This window comes from Microtus pennsylvanicus, chromosome 5 (genome assembly GCF_037038515.1).
Source record: "Microtus pennsylvanicus isolate mMicPen1 chromosome 5, mMicPen1.hap1, whole genome shotgun sequence".
Classification (NCBI taxonomy): domain Eukaryota; kingdom Metazoa; phylum Chordata; class Mammalia; order Rodentia; family Cricetidae; genus Microtus; species Microtus pennsylvanicus.
In genome coordinates this window covers 9,209,161-9,229,705 of record NC_134583.1, presented here as the reverse complement: position 1 = coordinate 9,229,705, position 20,545 = coordinate 9,209,161, and the positions used below count along the sequence as shown (strand labels likewise).

The following is a 20,545-nucleotide window of genomic DNA, read 5'->3' as shown; positions in this document are numbered from 1 at the left end:
GGGCAGGATCATGGCAAGCAGACAGACGGCGCCTCCGCCTTTCCGCATTTACTTTCTTTTTTTTATCCAGCTGACTTGAAAATCCAGACCCTCACCACATTTGATGATGGACTAACGTAGACCAGCCCCAAGGACTGTCCCACAGGGCACAGGAATTCAACCTCAGTTCAGAAAATCCCTGACATCTGACGCAGGAGGATTTGTGGGGTTAGTGGAAATTGCTTTCTCCCGCTGACCAGATTACAGACTGCGGCTTCATTTGTGCAGGAGTAAACATCCTAATAACAACACAGCAAGGATGCCGTAAGAGAGGACCGGCAGCGGCTCCTCACCAGCTCCTCCTCCGCCTTCTCACGGCTTCTCGGGAGAGCTGTTTGACTGTCCAGAATATGAAATTTGGCATCTTCCTTTTGTGGTGGGGATGGATTCTGGCTGCTGAGAGCACAGTGCACTGGCCAGGAAGAGAAGTTCATGAGGCGTCTAGGAAAGGCAGGTAAGTGACAGGGAGGCCAAGGCCCGGGGGACAGAGGAGGGGCAGGTGCTGCGTGGTCCAGTCTCGGGCAGCAGCAAGGCCAGATCTGGGCGGAGGCCTCTCCCCTCTTCCTTCCTCTCTTTCTCTTTCTGGAGACTAGAGTGATGTTTTCCTTTGTAGTGATACTACACTTGACAGTATTAGCATATATTCTTAAATTTGTTATTAATTATCTTGTGTAAAAAAGATTCTAGAAAAGAAACTATTGTATATTTTTTGAAAACCAAGGATGACTGATGTCTGCACTGATTCTCAAGGGACTGATGGAAGTTTCTATCTCAGGGGATGATTTTGGTAACTAATTATTTCTGTTATGAATGTGGGACTCTTTCCAGTCTTATCTGGAAAACTGTTTTCTTCAGGCCATACAGATAGCAGCATTGGTATATCACCCTTACTTGCAGCCTAGGAGAGGCTAGGATGGGATGTGCTGCCCTGGCCATAGCCACCAAGCAGATGGAGATTAGGAAGCTGGAGTCCCGGCCTTTGCCTCACCTGGCTCCAAGGTCACACTGGCTTTGTGTGCCACCATCACACTGATCTACCCTGCGTCGGTCAGTAAATCAGGCCCTGGAGACGACCAGGCCTAGCACTCCCTCTCTACTGAGGAGGAGATGGACGAAGACAAGGTTGTCTTCTGGTCTTCAGTGTTAATTTCCAGTCCAGCCTGAGTCTCCCTTCTATTTGGATGTCAATCCCCAGAGTAAAAAAAGACCAGATAATGTGAAGGGAGGCATGTCTCTGTAAGGTCAGGCCCCTGTCGGCCCCTGTCTTGTTCCCCTATGCTCCCTCCTGAGGTCTGAGTCCCCCCTTCTGTCCGCTTCTGTGATGTCATACAACCGGGAGCTCAGACATCCAGCACGCACAGTGAGCCAGGATGGGGGTAGAGGGTGGGGGGAGTGGTGGTGGGGGTGCAGCACATGGAGGAGGACCACTGTGCCTGGAGCGTCAGAAATTGTTTGGGAAAATGGAATTCATGCAGTGATGGAGCCCAAAACCACAGGGGTTGTTTGACCCAGATGTGCACTTGGGAATTAAAACTAACTAACCCTGCTAATTGTCACCGGAAACTGCACAGCCTTTGTTCTCAAGACACAATTAGAACGGCAACCTCTCTAGAGAAGCCACAGAGACTGAGAAGACTCTTTTAGAAAATGAATTTTGACTATTTTTAAATAAATTTATTATATATACAGTGTTCGGCCTGCATTTATGCCTATAGGCAAGAAGATGGTACCAGATCTCATTACGGATGGTTGTGAGCCACCATGTGATTGCTGGGAATTGAACTCAGGACGTAGGGAAGAGTAGTCAGTGCTCTTAACCACTAGAGCCATCTCTCCAGCCCCTTGATTAATTTTTAAAAACTGAAGTATTAGAAAGTGATTGAATAACTGTCCTTCTGCTTGGCTTCCGTGATTTCAGTTGTCTTAGGCTCTGCCTGTAGGTGAGATGGACGGTATTTAAGATGCACAGTCAATTCAAGAAATTGTGCCTAAGAGCCCTTGAGAGGGCGAGGCAGGTCGTCCTCAAATACATAGGTCCCAGGCCAGTCTGGGCTACACAAAACCCTCTCTCAAAGCAAAACAAGAGGAGGGGGCTAGAGGAAGAGAAAAGAAGAGCAAAAGAGGGAGGGGGAGGGGTGGGGTGGAGAGAGGGAGAGAAGAAGTGAATTGGTTTTACACTCCATGGAGATCTCTTTCCGGCAATTAAAAATAGGGAATTAGATTTGGGTCAGAATTTGGGCTTATGAGAGAGATGGAGAATCATTAGCATTAGGTATCTGTCCTGTGTCTAGCTTCTTCGACTTTGAATAACACCCTGCAGGTCCATCCAGGTTGCCACAAACGGCAGCCGTCCCTTTTGTAAAGGGCTGTCTACCGTCCTATTGAGAACACATCACGTCCTCTAAGGGCTGTCTACCGTCCTATTGAGAACACACCACGTCCTCTTTATACTGTAACTTAGCTGCTGTGCACCGTGCTGTGGGGACTGTGGAAATGCAGACATCTGTTCAAAACACGGAATCCCAGACCTCTAAATATAAGCCCTGAGATACGATGGCATGCTAATTCCGTTTGTTGTTTGGAAAGCCTCGTGATTTCGGGAACAGCTATATGACTCTGCACCTGCGCCAACCGCGCACGGGACTCACCGCTCCTTCACTCCTCGCAGACAAGAGCTTTCCCAGCTTTTACTGGCCACTTGCACGGCTCTTTTGAAAGAGAAAAATGGCAGGCAAGGGTGTGTCTTCATTCTGCTTTAAATCTGGTTGTTCACTTTCTTATTGAGTTGAATTCCCTGTGAATTCTTGTTGGCACCCTTCTTAGATGTAGGCCATGTCAATATATTCTCCCAGTCCGTAGGTCTGTCGCCCAGCCTGGTCTCGTCATTCAGCTGATTGCTGCCTTCTCCATGCAGAAGCTGTGAGCTTGAGATAATTGCTTGGTCTTGCTTCTGTGGAATGAGCATTTAAGGCATATCTGAAATACCACTACCGAGCTCACGGCACAGAGTTCTCCTGGTGTCTGCCAGCACTTCCATAGTATCAGAGCTCACCCTTAAGTCTTTAGGCTATTTGGAGTTCGTTCTTGTGTTGTATTGTGAGGTAAGAGTCTGGTTCATCCTTCTGTGCCCCAGCACTCTTAAAGGAACAGACTGTCATTTTCCTAGCGTGTGTCCTAGGTACCTTTGCTGCTCCACGGCGCTTGTTCGTAAGCATTTTATTTTCTGTAGCGTTATAAAGGGACTGTTTTACTGACTTTTCTTTGGGACAGCTCATTGCTAGTATATAGAAATGTGCTTTTTTCGCGTCCTCTAGCTTCACTATATTGATCAATTTGTTTATTATTTCTAATGGTTTTGAGTAGACGCTGGGGCCCTAAGAGCGTGTTATCGTGGAGCACCAGATAGCTGCTGTAGCAAGAAGAGTAGTACTTTAGCTGAACAGAGATCATGAGTGTCCATATTTGCCTTATTCCTAGTGAAAAAGACTTTCTTTTTGAAAGCTACTTTTTGAACTTGTTCATTTTTTTATGGAAAACACACATGGTAATTTTTAAGTCTGTGAATGTATTTTTGTAACCTTATTATATTTAATATGATTTTACCTACATATTTACTTATTTTTAGTATTTAGAAAGGTCATTTGATTAGCTGCATAATAATGTATAATATGCAGAATACACCACCATATAAGTATTTTTCCTTTATTTATTAACATTTTGTTTCTTCCTCTTTATTATTTCAAATACATTTTAAAAGATGTATTGATTCTTATTTTATGTGTATGAGTGTTTTATCTGTACATATGTATGTGCACCATATGCATACACTGTCCTGAGAGGTCAGAGGATGTATTGAAAGTCATGGGTTACCATATGGATGCTGGGACCCACTGGGAACTGAACCTGGATTCCCTGTAAGAGCAGCAAATGTTCTTAACCACCGAGCCATTTCTCTAGCCCCTATTATTACAAATATTATAATGACTATTTAGTTATGATAGACACTTGAAAGTGTCCTGGATCTGCCAAGTGGTGGTGCACACCTTTAATTCCAGCACTTAGAAAACAGAGGCAGGCAGAAATCCGTGAGTTTGAGGCCAGCCTGGTTTACATAGGGAGTTCCAGACAGCCTGCCTCAAAACAAACAAGAACAACAACAATAAAATAAAATAGAAAGTGTCCTGGATCAGCTAGCATGCAGACACTTAGAACTCTGGGTATGGGCCTGGAAATGTTTGTGTGAGTAAAGTCTCTTGCTGCTGACCCTGAAGAGCCGAGTTCTGAGCCTGGGTCCTGCAAAGTAAGCGGAGAGAAACAATTCCTGTGAGCTGTCCTCTGACCTCCACACAGACACGTTTGTGTGGGCAGGTATGTGCACATACACAGACAGATACCCACACACAGGTGCACACACACAAATTCTAAAACTCTAGGTAGATTTGACTATATTTCTTTAAAAGCAGAAAGTGAATCCAATTTCTCTGGCATCACTCAAGTGAAGTTTTGTTTTCACATAGCCTAAACTTTCAACCAGATTCCAAAAATCTCTCTGAAGCCATATCCAAATGTGAGTTACCTTCATGTACCATGTAGGGCACTGGGCAAAGTTTCCAGAATGGTCTGATACACAACATCCTTCTCCTCTTCACTGGAAGCTGGGAACGTGTGGACTACGGGTGCCAGCCCAGGCTCTGTAGCCTGAGCCAGAGCCTACTAGTTCCATAAGATCTTCCCATCCTAAAACTTGCACTCCTTCCAAAGGCTGAGAAACCCAGCTAGCTCCAATACAACTCCATCCCAGAGGGACCAGACTTGCTTGCACACCAGGAAATATGGCAGATGGGCAGGAAGGGAAGCAGAGAAAATACCAGAGGCCTCCCCTGGAACAGGTGAGAGATAGTGAGTATTCAGGGTTGATAGTGGAATGAGCGGAGCTGTGGAGATGGAGCCCAGATCATCTTAGAATTGCCAGGATTTGCTTGGTATAGGATAAGAAAGCAGTCTCAGGTGAACGCACAGCAGGCATTTGGGTTTTTTATCTGAGAGAGTGGCCATGTCAGGGGCAGGAGGGTGGGCAGAGGAGCCGTATGAAGAAGAGCACATGGTCCCAGATCACTTAAAGGCTACGGAGGAACACCTGCACATCTTCAGGAAGGGATGGGCGGCTTAGGGAGAACTGAGCCTGGAGATACAGATTGAAGGGTTCGCTCTTGGGCAGTGTGATCAAGAGAGCTAGAGAAAATGACATGAAGGGAAAGCAAGGGCAAAAGACGGAAGAAGAACATTGAAGACGTTAGAGGAAGTGGGTACAGCAGGTAGGGCTGTAATCCCAGCTACTTGGGAGGCTGACGCAGGAGGACCACAAGGACAAGGGTGGGCTACACAGCAAATTCAAAGTCAGTGTAGACAACTTTGTGAAAGAGGGGATTGGGACCAGGCATGATGGCACACGCTTGTAACCTCAGCACTCGGGAGGTGGATCATCTTCAGCGACATAATGAATCTGCAGTCAGCCTGGGCTTCTTGAGACCTTGTCTAACAGGGGGAGTATTGGGGGGGTATCGTTTATTGACAAAATGCTTTCCTATACATAAGGCTTGGGTTAAATGCTCAGTACATTATACACTTACACAGAAGAAAGGTTTTTGAGGAGGAGTAGATGGGAAGGAAGTGGAACTAAGGATCAGAGCTAAGTGAGTGTAGAGAGAGGAGAGAGGCATCAAGGACACTAAGAACCATTGATGACTTTCACATGTTTGTTAGAGAATTACTAAGTGACGGTTCATCAGCTTCTGCATTATCATTAAGGAGTCTGAGTCCTCCAGGGGCCTCAGACTAAGGAAGCGTCCTAGAGAGGCGTCAACGGTTTCCTAAGAATGCAACGGTCAATGGGGTCAGTCGACACCAAGATCAGAATCAGTCAGAGAGAAGACTGAGCAGTGATGCAGGATATAGGAACCTTCTCAAGAGCAGATGGAGGTCAGTGGGCAGGGAGAGAAGGAGTCTATGCTGGGTCAGGGGGTGGCACTGGAACCAGGCGGAGAACTCAGCAAGTTCACCTCTGACAGCTCTGTGCTGCAGGCTCTGTCCATGACAAACATGCGCCTGCTTTGTTTCTTATTCCTAATACATTTAGTCAGTGGTGGGAGCTTCACTTGTGTAGCGAGGATCCCACCTATGCAAAGCCACAGGGGCACACAGTGAAAAAGATGGGCCTGCCGAGCCCAGAGGGATGGTTCAGTGGCTAAGAGTTTGCTCCTCTTGTAGAGGACCCAGGTTTGGTTCCTAGCACCGACATGGTAGCACACAGCCAGCTGTCACTTCAGATCCAGGTCTGGTGTCCTCTTCTGACCTCTGTGGGCACCAGGCACTCATGTGGTGCACAAACATAATGCAGACATTAATCCATATAAGATTTTTTTTAAAGAGGAAAATGTTAAACAAAAGTTGCTATGTAGGTATTGGAGATATAGCTGCACAGAAGAAAGACCTTTTCAGGGAGCTGGGGGAAAATACTTCTATCAAACAGCTAGTGTGGTGGGGAGCACTAATACTTTAAATGTGAAAGTAGTATCTTCCAGAAGGAAGAGCAGGGAGCTTCTATTCAGACCCGCACCAGCAAAACAGGAGTGGGCTTCGTAGACTCTTCCTGAGCCACAGACAAGTACATTCTTGATGTGAGCTTCCTACGGAAGGTCAATGAATAGTTGCTCGGGTCTTTATGTTAGGGCCCCATCAGATTCTTGGGGACAGTTATCAGTGATCCTGGCAGATGGATGGCTTGATCCAATGACTCAAGACAAGGCAGAGCAACAGGCGAGTACAGCCCAAACCAGGCCGCCCTTTAGTCTAGCCTCAATGTAAACCTCCCACCCATGTGCAGAGTTCAGTGCCAGAGTGGTCACGTGTCAAAACAGCTGGGAACCTCCACAGAAACAGTTTGTGTAGCTATGAGTCTATTCCTGTCTCTCCCTCTACTCATCCACCCATCCACAGGAAAGGGACACATTTATTTGTAAGTTCAGAGACTGGGGCTGGAGAGATGCCTCAATGGTTAAGAATACTGGTTGCACTTCCAGAGGACCCAGGTTCAGTTCCCAGCACCCACATGGTGGCTCACACCTGTCTGTGAACTCCAGTTCCAGGGGATCTGATACCCTCACATGTTAATACACCAATGTACATAAAATAAAAATGAGTTATTTTTAAAAAGTTCAGGGACTGGAGAGATGGCTTAGCACTTACTGTCTAGTTTCAGTTCCAAGCATCCATGTGGTGGTTCACAACCATCCATAACTCCTGTTTCCAGGGAGTTGACTCTCCTAAACTCTACAGGCACCAGGCACAAGATTCACGAACATACAGAGAGCAGCAGAACTTTGCAGCTTCAGCCACACAGTTCTGACTTTAGAGTCAAGAATACAAGAACAATGTTATAGACTGTCTCTCCCGGCTAAGGAAAGCTGCTGAGACCAGGAATATGTCAGGGTGTCCTCACATGGAGGCCCAGAGAGGCCATTGCATGAAGCTGTGAAAGAGGAGCCTGAGTTGGGGGCCCCAAGGTGCTGGAGATGCCAGAGTTGTAGGATACCTGCCAGGAAAGCTGTGGACCGGGTGTGGAACCGGCTCCAAGAGGAGAAGTGTGCTCCAGTCAGCAAAACTGAAAGACGCTGCAGGTCTGAAGAGTGCTTTGATGTCAGACATGGAGATACAGAGAATGGAGTTTGCCCCACTGCTTTTAGGTCTAGCTTTGGGCCAGTATCTCCTCACTATGCTCCATTTCTTTCCTTTTGGACTGGTAATGTATGTTATGTGCCATTGTATGATGGAGGTATGTGATCTGCTTTTTGATATTGGTTATATCAGAGGTTACACAGAGACTGCCTTGGATCTTAGCGTTCAGACTTTGGACTTCTAGAGTTGTGAGACTATGGTAGAGTGTGGGGACTTTTGAAACTGGTTGCATTTTGCATTATGATATGACTGCAGGCCTATGGGAGCCAGGGATTGGAATGTGGTGGTCTAAATAAGAATGGACCCATGAACTCATGTATTTGAATGCTTATTCCTCAGGGAATGACACTATTTGAAAGGATTAGAAGGATTACAAGTGTGGCCTTGTTAGAGGAAGTCCACTGGTGAGGAACTTTGTGGTGTCAAAAGCCTATGCCAGACCCAGCTTCCTCTCTCTGCTTATGGATTAGGATGAATTGAAGTTCTTTGCTACTTCTCCGGCACCAATAGCTAAGGAAAGAAATCTTTTATGATTTAGAGGTGTATTTACTCAAAAGGGAGCCCTTTTCTCGTGTGCATGAGGCTCAGAGTGGGACAACCAGAGTCACAACACCCGGCTAGACCTGGCTGAACCTCTACCTTAAAATTCTGTCCACTCTCTGCACTCTCCGTCCCCACCACCTTACAAGTGGAATCGCGTGGTTCTTGACAAGGGGCAGCACATGCCCTCTCTGTGCTTTTCCTCTCTGGTCTAGACATCGCGACAACACTGCAGAATGGAAAACAGACATGCGCTTTCCCTCTGAAAACCTTCGCCTTCAACATCAAATACATAGAAGTTGGAGACAAGGCTCATAATCTACCACCCATTGCCCGCTCACTGCATTTCACAACGGTCGAAGTACATGTACATCAGCCCACACAATCCTGCCAACCACCAGGAAGTGACTGTGTTGACTAGTGTTTTGTCAGCTTAACCCAAACCTAGAGCCAGCTGGGAGGAGGAACTTCATCTGAGCAAATGAAATGAATCCATCAGATTGCCTGAAGGAAGTCTGTAGGGCATTTTCTTGGTTAAGGACGGCCCAGCTCAATGTGGGTGATGTCACCCCTGGACTGGTTGTATAAGGGAGCAGGTTTAGGGATTGGAGGGTTGGCTCTGCAGTTAAGAGTGCTTGCTGCTTTTCTAGAGGACTCAGGCTCAATTCCCAGAACCTACATGGTAGCTCACAAGCCTCTGTGTCCTCTGACCTCAGCAAACCCTAGGCACATATGTGGTACTCATACATGCATGTAGGAAAAACACTCATACGCATGAAATAATAAAACAACCTTTACAGTTTTAAAATAAAATCTGAGCAAGCTATGAGGAACAAGCCCATAAGCAGGGTCCTCCATGGTCTCTGCTTCAGTTCCTGCCTTGAGCTCCTGCCCGGATTTCCCTTCATTGACTGTGAGAAGAAAGGAACATTTCCCCAAGCTGCTTCCACCTGCTTTATGCTTACTCCACTTTCCAGCTTGTATATGGCATAGAACAAGAAATTCTGCTTTGACATATTAAGAACAACGGGAAAGACATCGGGGGTCCTCCTTTGTGTCTTCTCATCGGGGGTCCTTCTCTGTGCCTTCTCATCGGGGGTCCTTCTCTGTGCCTTCTAGGTTAGAGTCCAAGCTTTGCAGCCGCAGCTGCAGGGTCTCATGGTTGACAGTCCTGTCAGGTGGCGAGGTTGTCCACGGGTAATCAGGAGAGGACGACTCATTTGCTATCCCAGCCTCTTGCCCAGGCTCTTTGGTCTCTCTTCATATTCTCATTTTCATGTACAGGACATTTAGTACTTTCTCATTCTGCTGTGCTGTGCTGAGAGTCGGCCGCAGCCAGCCCTGCCCGTGCCGGACGTGCCTGGGACTCTATCCTTGGGGATCCCTTCTCCCACCCGTCTTTCCCATTCCCACTCTCTCCTGCCAAGCTCATGCCTGCCCTGCTTCACTGTGCTATGGATGATGACATAATCCCTGACCCGTCACCAGTGGAGTCCTCTCAGGGAATAGCATTACCTGCACCTAACCAATCAAAAACAAGCATTTCTCACAGAGATGTGGGCAGGTTTTGGGGCACCAATGCAGGCACGCTGATGTCCCCTAGAATGAGAACAGAAGGGCAGAGACACAGGGCATAGCTAGTCACCAGCTACACAGAAGGAGCAAATGAGAGATAGCTGCTCCAGCTTCTCTCCCCCTGCTGTGCCCACTTGCCTAAATCCCTGGCCAGAGGCAAGTATAACCAGGAGGGCAAGATTAAATGGCAGCATTGTGTGCCACAGTTTCATAGGGGTGCCAAGGTAGAATGCGCAACCCTTCAGGCTCGATTTTAAGCCGGAGTGGACATAAGTGCATGTATGAGTGTGTGTGTGTGTGCACATGTGTATGTCTATGTGAGTGCATGTGTGTACATGCATGAGGGTGTGCATGAATGTGTGTATGCTTTAGTGTGTGAGTGTGCATGAGAGTGTTTGTATGAGTGTGTGTATGAGTGTGAGTGTGCATGAGAGTGTTTGTATGAGTGTGAGTGTGCATGAGAGTGTTTGTATGAGTGTGTGTATGAGTGTGAGTGTATAAGTGTGTGAGTGTGCATGAGAGTGTTTGTATGAGTGTGTGTATGAGTGTGAGTGTATAAGTGTGTGAGTGTGCATGAGAGTGTTTGTATGAGTGTGTGTATGAGTGTGAGTGTGCATGAGAGTGTTTGTATGAGTGTGTGTATGAGTGTGAGTGTGCATGAGAGTGTTTGTATGAGTGTGTGTGTATGAGTGTGAGTGTATAAGTGTGCGAGTGTGCATGAGAGTGTATGAGTGTGTGTGTATGAGTGTGAGTGTATAAGTGTGCGAGTGTGTGTGTGGATGTGAATGTGCATGTGTGTACGAGAGTGTACATTACTGTGTGAGTGTGCATGTGTGTGGATGTGAATGTGCATGTGTGTACGAAAGTGTACATTACTGTGTAAGTGTGCATGAGTGTGTACGTACGTATGTGTGTGCACATGCATGCGGTGGGGGTGTAGTTAAGTCAGATCTCTGGAAATCAGGCCTTCTAAATAATTAATCCTCGTTCCCTGCTCCTGTGAGTCGTTGGGAAATGCTCATCAGACCAGATTAATGCGTTGAGCCTCCTTCCCTCTCCACCCCCATTCTATTCTGACTAGATTTGAAGTGTGCAGAGAGGCCAGGGTGCTCTGTTGATCTGAGTCACTGGACAGTCTCTGGGGCATCTTTCTGTTTTGTTTCCGTAGCAGACCTCAGAGACAGAGACGAGGAGCCCTCGACGATGCCCACAAGCAAGGCAGGTATGGCCCATGGTAACAGCGAGTCCCACAGCTACAGCGATTTTCAGCCCTACCTCTCGAGGACCAGGAAGAAGCTGGCTTTCCCGGTCCACGCCCCAGCTCCTTCCTCTGCTCGGCAAGTGCGCTGGTTTCCCACATATCCTGTTCTACCTGCACACCCCCACGGTCCGCTCAAAGCCTTCCTTCCGTCAGGAAAACAGCTTCCAGGGAATAAACTGGACCCCCAATGGTCTAAAGCAACTAGGCTCTGAAGGGAGGAGAGAGTCCTGGTTTCCTGACCTTGACTTCGTGTTTTCTCCTGAACACTAAAGGGTTCTTTCAGGGAAGAAGATAGGGCCAAGAATTGCATGTGCGCAGAGCAAGCCCCTGGAAGGCGGGAGGCAAGCAGAGGCTAACACACCTGAGCCAGCCACGGGGAGGGCAATGCGCCTGAGCAGGGCTAAGGTGTCCCCTCCTGTCTTCCAGCAGCCTCCGTCCAGAGCCCTGCATCAGACACAAGGGCCTGTGAGGTCCAGGAATCTAGGTTCCAATGAGGCTCCTATCGAGTGTGGGAGCATCTGGACTGGGGGAAGGACATATGGGGAGGTCTCCCGGAGGGGACGGGCCTGGCATCAGCATCTGGAGCTGGAAAGGGGGTCAATTATTTATGAGTATTATCCTGGTGGGTAATGAAGAATTTCAAGCATCCCTTACTGTAGGCACAGAGGACCCAGACCAGCTCATGTGTTTGCTGTGGGAGGACAGGTCAGACGAGCACTGTGTGGTGGAATGAGGAGCAAGGGGGACTCTCATGTGGGAAAATCCAAGGCATGTTATTAAATGAGGGAGAAGCAAGACAAATAAGCATTAATGTAACATTAACTACATAAGAAGAGAAAGTAATGCTATATACTAGTACTTCCATATTTCTGTAGCAAACTCTGCCTAGACAAGGAAGCAATAAGACAAGTGTCTGTGGATGAGGAGTAGGTCAGTAGAATTAACTGCACATTTAATTAAAAAAATATTTTATGTGTATGGGTGTTTTGCCTGAATTGATGTCTGTGCACCATGTATGTGTAGTTCCTGTGGAGGCCAGAAGAGGGTGTCAGATCTCCAGGACTGGCATTTTATGAGCTGTCATGTGGGTGCTGGGAATAGAACCTGGATATTTTGGAAGAGCAGCCAATGCTCTTTCTGCTGAGCCATCTCTCCAGGCCCTGCCTATATGAGAGGGGAAAGGAGGGGAAGTGGGGAGGGGAAGAGAGGGAAGAGGAGAGGAGAGGAGGTAAGGTGAGGAGAGGGGAGGGGAGGGGAGGGGAGGGGAGGGGAGAGGAGAGGAGAGGAGAGGAGAGGAGAGGAGAGGACAGGAGAGGAGAGGAGAGGACAGGAGAGGAGAGGAGAGGACAGGAGAGGGTCTAACACTGAAAACACGTCACACATTTAGGAACAAACAGATGACAAGACAGAATAGGTAAAAGTGTCCCTACAAGCAATTCAGAAGCACTTTCCCTGGAAACACGATGGCAGGTGTCCACCCTCCACAGAAGGACCACAGAAAGTCCAGGGTGTGAGGCTCAGCCGCACGCATTTGCTTCTCCTGCAGTCACTGTTCTCTCGATGTCTCGGGCAGTTTGAAGGGGTCTGGTTTACCATTCAGATCGGTTCTGGCAGGTGTAAGTGCTGAGTTCTTGTCCCCATCAGTTCCAGCAATAGAACCCAAGGCTGTTCTTCTGTCGGCAAGCATTACAACACTGAGCTACACCCCGGCCTTGGAAAAACGTTTTTAAAAATACCAGTTTCCAGGCTCTTAAATTAATAAAATACCAATTCCCAGATTATAATCAGGATGTCAGAGGCAGGGTCTGGCATTGCTATTTGAGAAGCCCCTCCATGTGGCAGGGGGACACAATCTTGGAACTTCCAGGGCAGTTTCTTTTTTTTTCTTTTTTATTGAGAAAAGGAAAAAAAAAACAAGTTTCCATCTCCTCCCAGCCTCCCATTTCCCTCCCCCTCCTCCCACCCTTCTCCCCCTCCCCCTACTCCTCTCCCCCTCCCTCTCCAGTCCAAAGAGCAGTCAGGGTTCCCTGCCCTGTGGAAAGTCCAAGGTCCTCCCCCCTCCGTCCATTTCTAGGAAGGTGAACATCCAAACTGGCTAGGCTCCCAGCACATTAAGTAGGATCAAAACCCCGTGCCATTGTCCTTGGCGTCTCATCAGCTCTCATTGTTCGCCATGTTCAGAGAGTCCAGTTTTATCCCATGCTTTTTCAGTCACAGTCCATCTGGCCTTGGTGAGCTTCCAATAGATCAGCCCCACTGTCTCAGTGGGTGGGTGCACCCCTCGTGGTCCCGACTTCTTTGCTCATGTTCTCCCTCCTTCTGCTCCTCATTGGGACCTTGGGAGCTCAGTCCAGTGCTCCAGTGTGGGTCTCTGTCTCTATCTCCATCCATCACCAGATTGTTGAAATAGGGGCTGCGTCCCTGGCACCCGGCCGCCCACATGGCTAGCTAGTGCTAGCTTATGCCCCGAAATAATTACACAGAAACTGTATTCTTTTAAACACCGCTTGATTATATCTAGCCCATTATATCTAGCCTTTTCTCGGCTAACTCTCGCACCTGGACTAGCCCATTTCTTATAATCTGTGTAGCCCACAAGCTGGCTTACCAGGAATGATCTTAACCTGCGTCTGCCCGGAGTGGGAGAATCATGGTGACTCCTTGACTCAGCTTCTTTCTCCCCGCATTCTGTTCTGTTTACTCCACCCACCTATGTTTTAACCTATGAGGGCCAAGCAGTTTCTTTATTTGCTTAACCAATGAAATCAACAGATTGATATATGACACTCCCACATTACCAGATGAAGGTTCTATGGTGATATGCAAGATATTCGTCAGTATTGCTATAGGATAGGGTCATTTCAGGTTCCCTATCCTCAGCTGCAGGGCAGTTTCTTTATCCAGAAAGTTGGAAAAAGGGAGGGGGGAGGCTTAGAAGAGAAAGCACACCCTATGAAACCTGCCAAGAGCAGGAAGAACACAGATGGCTAAGACTCTGACCAGCCTTGGTTAGTACGTTTGATCCATCTGCTTTTCCTTCTGTGACAGCCCGATTCTGAAACGAAGCTCCGACATAACCAAGTCGCCTCTCACCAAGTCAGAGCAGCTGCTGAGGATAGATGACCATGACTTCAGTATGAGGCCTGGCTTTGGAGGTATGGGATGTACTCTCGAGGGTGGGGCTTCCCTTATTTTCTGGGGTTCTTTCTGCACCCAGATCTGTTTATCATGTCTACCTGGGCTGAACTTGGTGGGCTGCACCTTCTGAGCGTCTGTCCTTCTTGTCCCTGGCTCTGTCAGGCATTGCCAAGGTACCAGCTGCTAGCTGTCCCAGGGCTGTGCTGTGAGAAGGCTCACTGAGGTCAGTGAGACAGAGGCTGCCGCGAGAAGGCAGGGCAGCTGCAGCCGGGGCTGCCTCCTGAGGATGCTCTGAAATCCCATGCAACAACCTTGTACTGGATTGGTTCTCCCTGGGAACTGGCAGATGAGTTTCACTGACACGTCAGAGTCCTGTCTGCTGGGCTTAATGAAATGAAAATAGCTCAAGAATGTAAGGATTACCCTGCAGAACCGGAATCCGGGGCTCAGTAGCTGCCAGGTTTCAGCCCTCTACCAAAAGAGTCTCTCTCTCTCTCTCTCTCTCTCTCTCTCTCTCTCTCTCTCTCTCTCTCTTTCTCTCTCTCTCTTTTCCTCCCTCCCTCTCTCCCTCTTTCCTCCCTCCCTCCTCCCACTCTCTCCCTCTCCCCCCTCTGTTTCTTTCTCTCTCCCCTCCCCTTCCCCCTCTCCCTCCCTCTCTCCCTCCCTCCCTCCCTCCCTCCCTCCATCCCTCCCTCCCTCTCTCTCTGTTTCTCTTTCCCTCTCTCCCTCTCTCTCTCTCCCCCTCTCTATCCCTCTGTGTGTGTTCAACATTTATTTATTTATTTGATGGTGTGGTGTGCACATCACAAAATGCATGGCTATCAGGGGACAACTTATGGAAGTTGGTTCTTTCTGCCATGTGGGCTCTGGGAACCCAGCTCAGGGTCTCCAGGTTTGGCAGTGAGCAGCCCCACCTGCTGAACCATCTCACTGACCTAGGTTTGGTTTCTTTCTGGAGAAAAATATATTTTATGCCTGTGGGTATTTGTGCTCGTGTGTATGCAGATACACGTATGTAGGCGTAGGTGTGAATGTCTGCAGAGACCAGGGGAGAGCCCTCTGGGCTTGCCATCTGCAGAAACGCTGCCTGCCTCCTTTGAGACACACTCTCACTGTCCCGGAGCAAATTAGGCTAGACTGGCTGACCCATGAGCCCTAGGAATCCTGCGTCTGCCTCCCCAGCACTGGAGTACATAACACCTCATCTAGTATTTCTGCATGGGTTCCCGGGGTCAAACTCAGGTCCTCATGCTGACCAGGCCAGAAGTGTTTACTAACTGAGCCATCCCTCCAGCCCCCAGAAATCATTTTCATGCCTTTTGTTTTTTTTTCTAGTCATGTTTACCTGCACCCCAACCCCATCCCCCTGCAAACCAATCCCCCAAGTTCCAGAAAGGTCTTTATTCTTTATCATAGGTAAACTGTTGGATCCAACACCAACTCTTTGTGTCATGGTTAACTGAAACATGCCCTGTACCTAACCTGTTCATCTGGATGTGCTGGCATATTCTTATAATCCTAGCACTTTGGAAGCTGAGGCAGGAGGATTGAGAGCCTGAGATTAGCCTGGGCTACATAGCAAGGCTTTGTCAGAAAAAAAAAGAAGAAGAAAAAGACAAGAAGGGAAGGAGGGAAGAAGGGAGGGGAGAAAGAAAGAACAGAGGGGATATAAGAGAGTGCCCTGTCTTGCCCTCCCCAGGCCCGGCCATCCCCGTGGGTGTGGATGTGCAGGTGGAAAGCTTGGACAGCATCTCGGAGGTCGACATGGTGAGAGCTTCTCTGATGGGGGCTGGGGAGTGGGAGCCCATGTGCACCTGTCTGGACAGAAGCGTGGCACTGCTGAACTCCCTCATAACTCATAACTCCTTGGCAGATGGGAACTGTCACACGCACTTAGCAGATGACTCACAGACATCATGTCCTGTGTCCAGAGTTCCCAGCTGGTATGAGATGGAGTCAGGTGACAAACTTGGTCTTTATCCTCCTGAGATGCAGGCCCCCTGTATTTCTGCAGAGTCTGTATCTTGCTCTAGAAACCTGGAATCGAGAGACTATTACTTTTTGCTTTTCAGTGGGTTCCAATTTAAAAAAAAAAAAATGTTGCCGGCTAGGCATGGTGGTGTGAGTCTTCAAGTCAACACCCAAGAGGTAGAGGAAGGCTTATCTTGGGTTTTAGACCAGCCTGGTCTTCTATATAGGAAGCTCCATACCAGTCTGGGCTATACAGTGAAACCATATCTTCAAAATTTTAACGGTAACACGGGTCGAGGTCGGGAAGCATTCTACAAGTTAGGGGACTTTTTACAAGTCTACCTTGGTTTGGAGCCTCCAAGAAGCAGGCCAGAAAGAAGTATGCTAACCCAGCGTGTACTTGGGGACTCCTTCCTGAAAATGCCAAAGAGAATGAGAAAGGGAGACAGGGAAGCCAGCGAAGCCAGCGAAGAGCAGGGTTCTCAGGCAAGCCACGCCTACAGCCCTCCTCCCACCGCTCTCCAGGAGGCTGTGGAGAACACTGCTCAGGCCAGCCCTGCTCAGGGTGTCACTGCCCTAACCCTGGCACTTACAGCCTGAGTCGCTGGTGTCAGCAGGGCAGCTGTTATGGAGATGATGGGTGTCACGGGTGGGTGGAGTTTAGGGGCGGTCTGTGCTAGGCCTCTTCCTGGGTTCCCCTCTGCCTTCTCCAGGGGCAATGCTCAGCCTGCTGGCTTCAATGGCATGCCCCACTGCCGATGTCCCCACAGTGGGTGGGTATGCTTCTGCTCTGCTTCCCACCTGCAGGACTTCACCATGACCCTCTATCTGAGGCACTATTGGAAGGACGAGAGGCTGTCTTTTCCAAGCACGAACAATCTGAGCATGACATTTGACGGCCGGCTCGTAAAGAAGATCTGGGTCCCTGACATGTTCTTCGTGCACTCCAAACGCTCCTTCATCCATGACACCACCACAGACAACGTCATGCTGCGGGTCCAGCCGGATGGGAAAGTGCTGTACAGCCTCAGGTGGGGACAAAGGCAGGCTGGTGCTGAGAGCTTCCGCCTTACCTGAATATTTTAACTTTTAAAAGTTTAATTAGAATTCTGCATTGAAACCATCTGGTCCTGGGCTCTTTTTGGAGGGGAGAAAAGCCTGGGATAAAACCGGACTCGCTGAACATAGTGAACAATGAGGACTACTGAGAACTCAAGAACAATGGCAATGGGTTTCTGATCCTACTGCACGTACTGGCTTTGTAGGAGCCTAGGCAGTTTGGATGCTCACCTTACTAGAACTGGATGGAGGTGGGGGTTCCTTGGACCCTGATTGCTCTTCGGGCTGAGGAGGGAGGGGGAGGAAAATGGAAGGCGGTGGTGGGGAAGAGACAGAAATCTTTAATAAATAAATAAATTTAAAAAAGTTTAATTAGTTAAATTTTTTAAATTTTGCATAATGCATATGGGCATTTTGGTTGCACGTGTGCCTGTACACCACGTGTGTGCCGGTGAAGGCCAGAAGAGGGTGCCAGATCCCCTAGGCCTGGAGTTACAGACTGTTGTGAGTCATTATGTGGGTGCTGGGAATAAAACTCAGGTCCTCTGCAAGAGTAGCCAGTGTTTGTAACCACTGCATCTTTCTAGCCTGAAAATTTAAATTTTTTTTAAAGTTTGTTTTTCTAGTAAGAGTCAGGGAAAAAAATAAATAAATAGACTTGTTTTCTGATACACATCTTCCTCTCTCTGAGTCTGGGACATGTTGTATTTTGTCAAAAGCTTTTTCAGCATCTAGTGAGATGATCATGTGGTTTTTATTTTTCAGTTTGTTTATATGGTGGATTATGTTGACAGATTTTCATATGTTGAACCATCGCTGCATCTCTGGAATAAACCCTACTTGATCATGGTAGATGATGGTTTTGATGTGTTCTTGGATTCGATTTGCCAGTATTTTATTTAGTATTTTTTTGCATCAGTGTTCATGAGTGAGATTGGTCTGTAATTCTCTTTCTTAGTAATGTCTTTATGTGGTTTGGATATCAGGGTAATTGTTGTCTCATAAAAAGAGTTTGGCAATGTTCCTTCTGTTTCTATTGTATGGAACAAATTGAGGAATATTGGTATTAGTTTTTCTTTGAAAATCTTGTAGAATTCCGAACTGAAACCATTTGGTCCTGGGCTTTTTTTGTTTGGGAGACTTTTGATGACTGTTTCTATTTCTTCAGCAGTTACAGGTCTGTTTAATTTGCTTATCTGGTCTTGATTTAATTTTGGTAAGTGATATTTATTCAGAAAGTTGTTTACCGCCTTTAAGTTTTTAAATTTTGTGGAGTACAGGTTTTCGAAATATGACCTGATGATTCTCTGTATTTCCTCCATGTCTGCTAGTATGTCCCCCTCTTCATTTCTGATTTATTAATTTGGATATTCTCTCTCTGCCTTTTGGTTAGTTTGGATAAAGATTTCTCTATTTTCTTGATTTTCTCAAAGAACCAACTCTTTGTCTCATTGATTCTTTGTATTGTTTTCTTTGTTTCTATTTTGTTGATTTCAGCTCTCAATTTGACTATTTCCTGCCATCTAGTTCTCTTGGGTGAGTTTGCTTCTTCTTGTTCTAAAGTAATGTTCTGTTAATTCACTAGTTGGGATTTTTCCAGCTTCTTTATGTAGGCATTTAGTGCGATGAACGTTTCTGTTAACACTGCTTTCATTGTGTCCCATAAATCTGGGTATGTTATGTGGTCATTTTCATTGAATTATAGGAAGTTTTTAATTTCTCCCTCCCTTTAGTTCTTCTTTGACCCATTGATGATTCAGGTGAGCATGGTTTAATTTTTATGTGTTTGTAGGCTTTCTGGAATTAGTGTTGCTGTTGACTTCTAGTTTTAAGCCGTGGTGATCTGATAATACATGGGGTTATCCCAATCTTTTTGTATCTGTTGAGGTTTGTTTTGTTGCCGAGAATGTGGTCAATTTTTGAAAAGGTATATATAGATGTCTGTTAAGTCCATTTGAGTCATAACATCTGTTAGTTCCCTTATTTCTCTGTTAATTTTTTGTCTGACTGACCTGTCCAGTGTTGAGAGTGAAGTGTTGAAGTCTCCCACTATTAGTGTGTGGAGTTTAATGTATGATTTGAGCCTTAGAAGTGTTTCTTTTACATATGAGGGCACCCTTGTGTTTGGAGCATAGATGTTCAGTATTGAGATTTCCTCTTGATGGCTTTTTCCTGTGACTAATATAAAATGTCCTTCTTTGTCTCTTTTGATTAATTTTAGTTTAAAGTCTATTTTGCTAGATATTTGGATAGCTACACCAGCTTTTTCTTAGGTCTATTAGATTAGAAATTTTTTTTCCCAACCTTTTTCTCTGAGGCAATGTCTGCTATGAGGTTGAGGTGTGTTTCTTGTATGCAGCAGAAAGATGGAATCTGTTTTTGTATCCAATCTGTTAGCCTGTGTCTTTTTACAGGTGAATTGAGTCTATGTATATTAGGGGATATTAATGACTAGTGATTGCTATCTCCTGTTAATTTAGTTTTCATTGTTAATGTTAGTTTGTGGGGTTTCCCCTTCTTTGGGATTTGTTGTTGTGAGCTCATCAATTGTCTGTGTTTTTGTTGAGGTACCAACTTCCTTGGGTTGGACTTTCCCTTCTAGTACTTTGTGTAGGACTGGGTTTATGGCTAGATATTGGTTAAATCTGGTTTTGTCATGGAATATCTTGTTTTGTCCTTCTATTGAAAGTTTTGCTGGGTATAGTAGTCTGGGCTAGCACCCGTGGTTTCTTAACATCTGCATAATGCTTGGCCATGACTTTCTGGCTTTCATTGTTTCCAATGAGAAGTCAGGTGTAATTCTGATAGGTCTGCCTTTATATGTTACTTGGCCTTTTTCCTTTGCAGCTCTTAATATTCTTTCTTTATTCTATATGTTTAGTGTTTTGATTTTTATGTGATGAGGGCACTTTTTTTTATCCAGTCTATTTGGTGTTCTGTAAGCTTCTTGTATCTTCATAGGCATATCTTTCTTTAGGTTGGAAAAGTTTTCTTTTATGATTTTGTTAAATATATTTTCTGTGCCTTTCAGTTGGACTTCTTCATTTTCTTCTATACCTATTATTGTTAGGTTTGGTCTTTTCATGGTGTCCAATATTTACTGGATTTTTAAAAAAATATTTATTATGTATACAATATTCTTTCTGCGTTATGCCTGAAGGCCAGAAGAGGGCACCAGACCTCATTACAGATGGTTGTGAACCACCACGTGGTTGCTGGGAATTGAAC

The 20,545-nt window shown here is 46.6% G+C and overlaps 1 protein-coding gene across 1 annotated transcript in view; it reads left to right on the top strand.

Moving 5' to 3' along the window:
• Window positions 1–289: 289 nt before the first annotated feature.
• The window catches only part of Gabrr1 (gamma-aminobutyric acid type A receptor subunit rho1), a 31,842-nt gene continuing 11,586 nt past the window's right edge, over window positions 290–20,545 (top strand). The window contains exons 1-5 of the mRNA XM_075971257.1: window positions 290–493; window positions 11,057–11,110; window positions 14,198–14,304; window positions 15,987–16,054; window positions 17,066–17,289. Of these exons, the coding sequence (XP_075827372.1) occupies window positions 390–493; window positions 11,057–11,110; window positions 14,198–14,304; window positions 15,987–16,054; window positions 17,066–17,289 (557 nt within the window). The 5' untranslated portion in view covers window positions 290–389. The remainder of the gene's footprint in view (window positions 494–11,056; window positions 11,111–14,197; window positions 14,305–15,986; window positions 16,055–17,065; window positions 17,290–20,545) is intronic.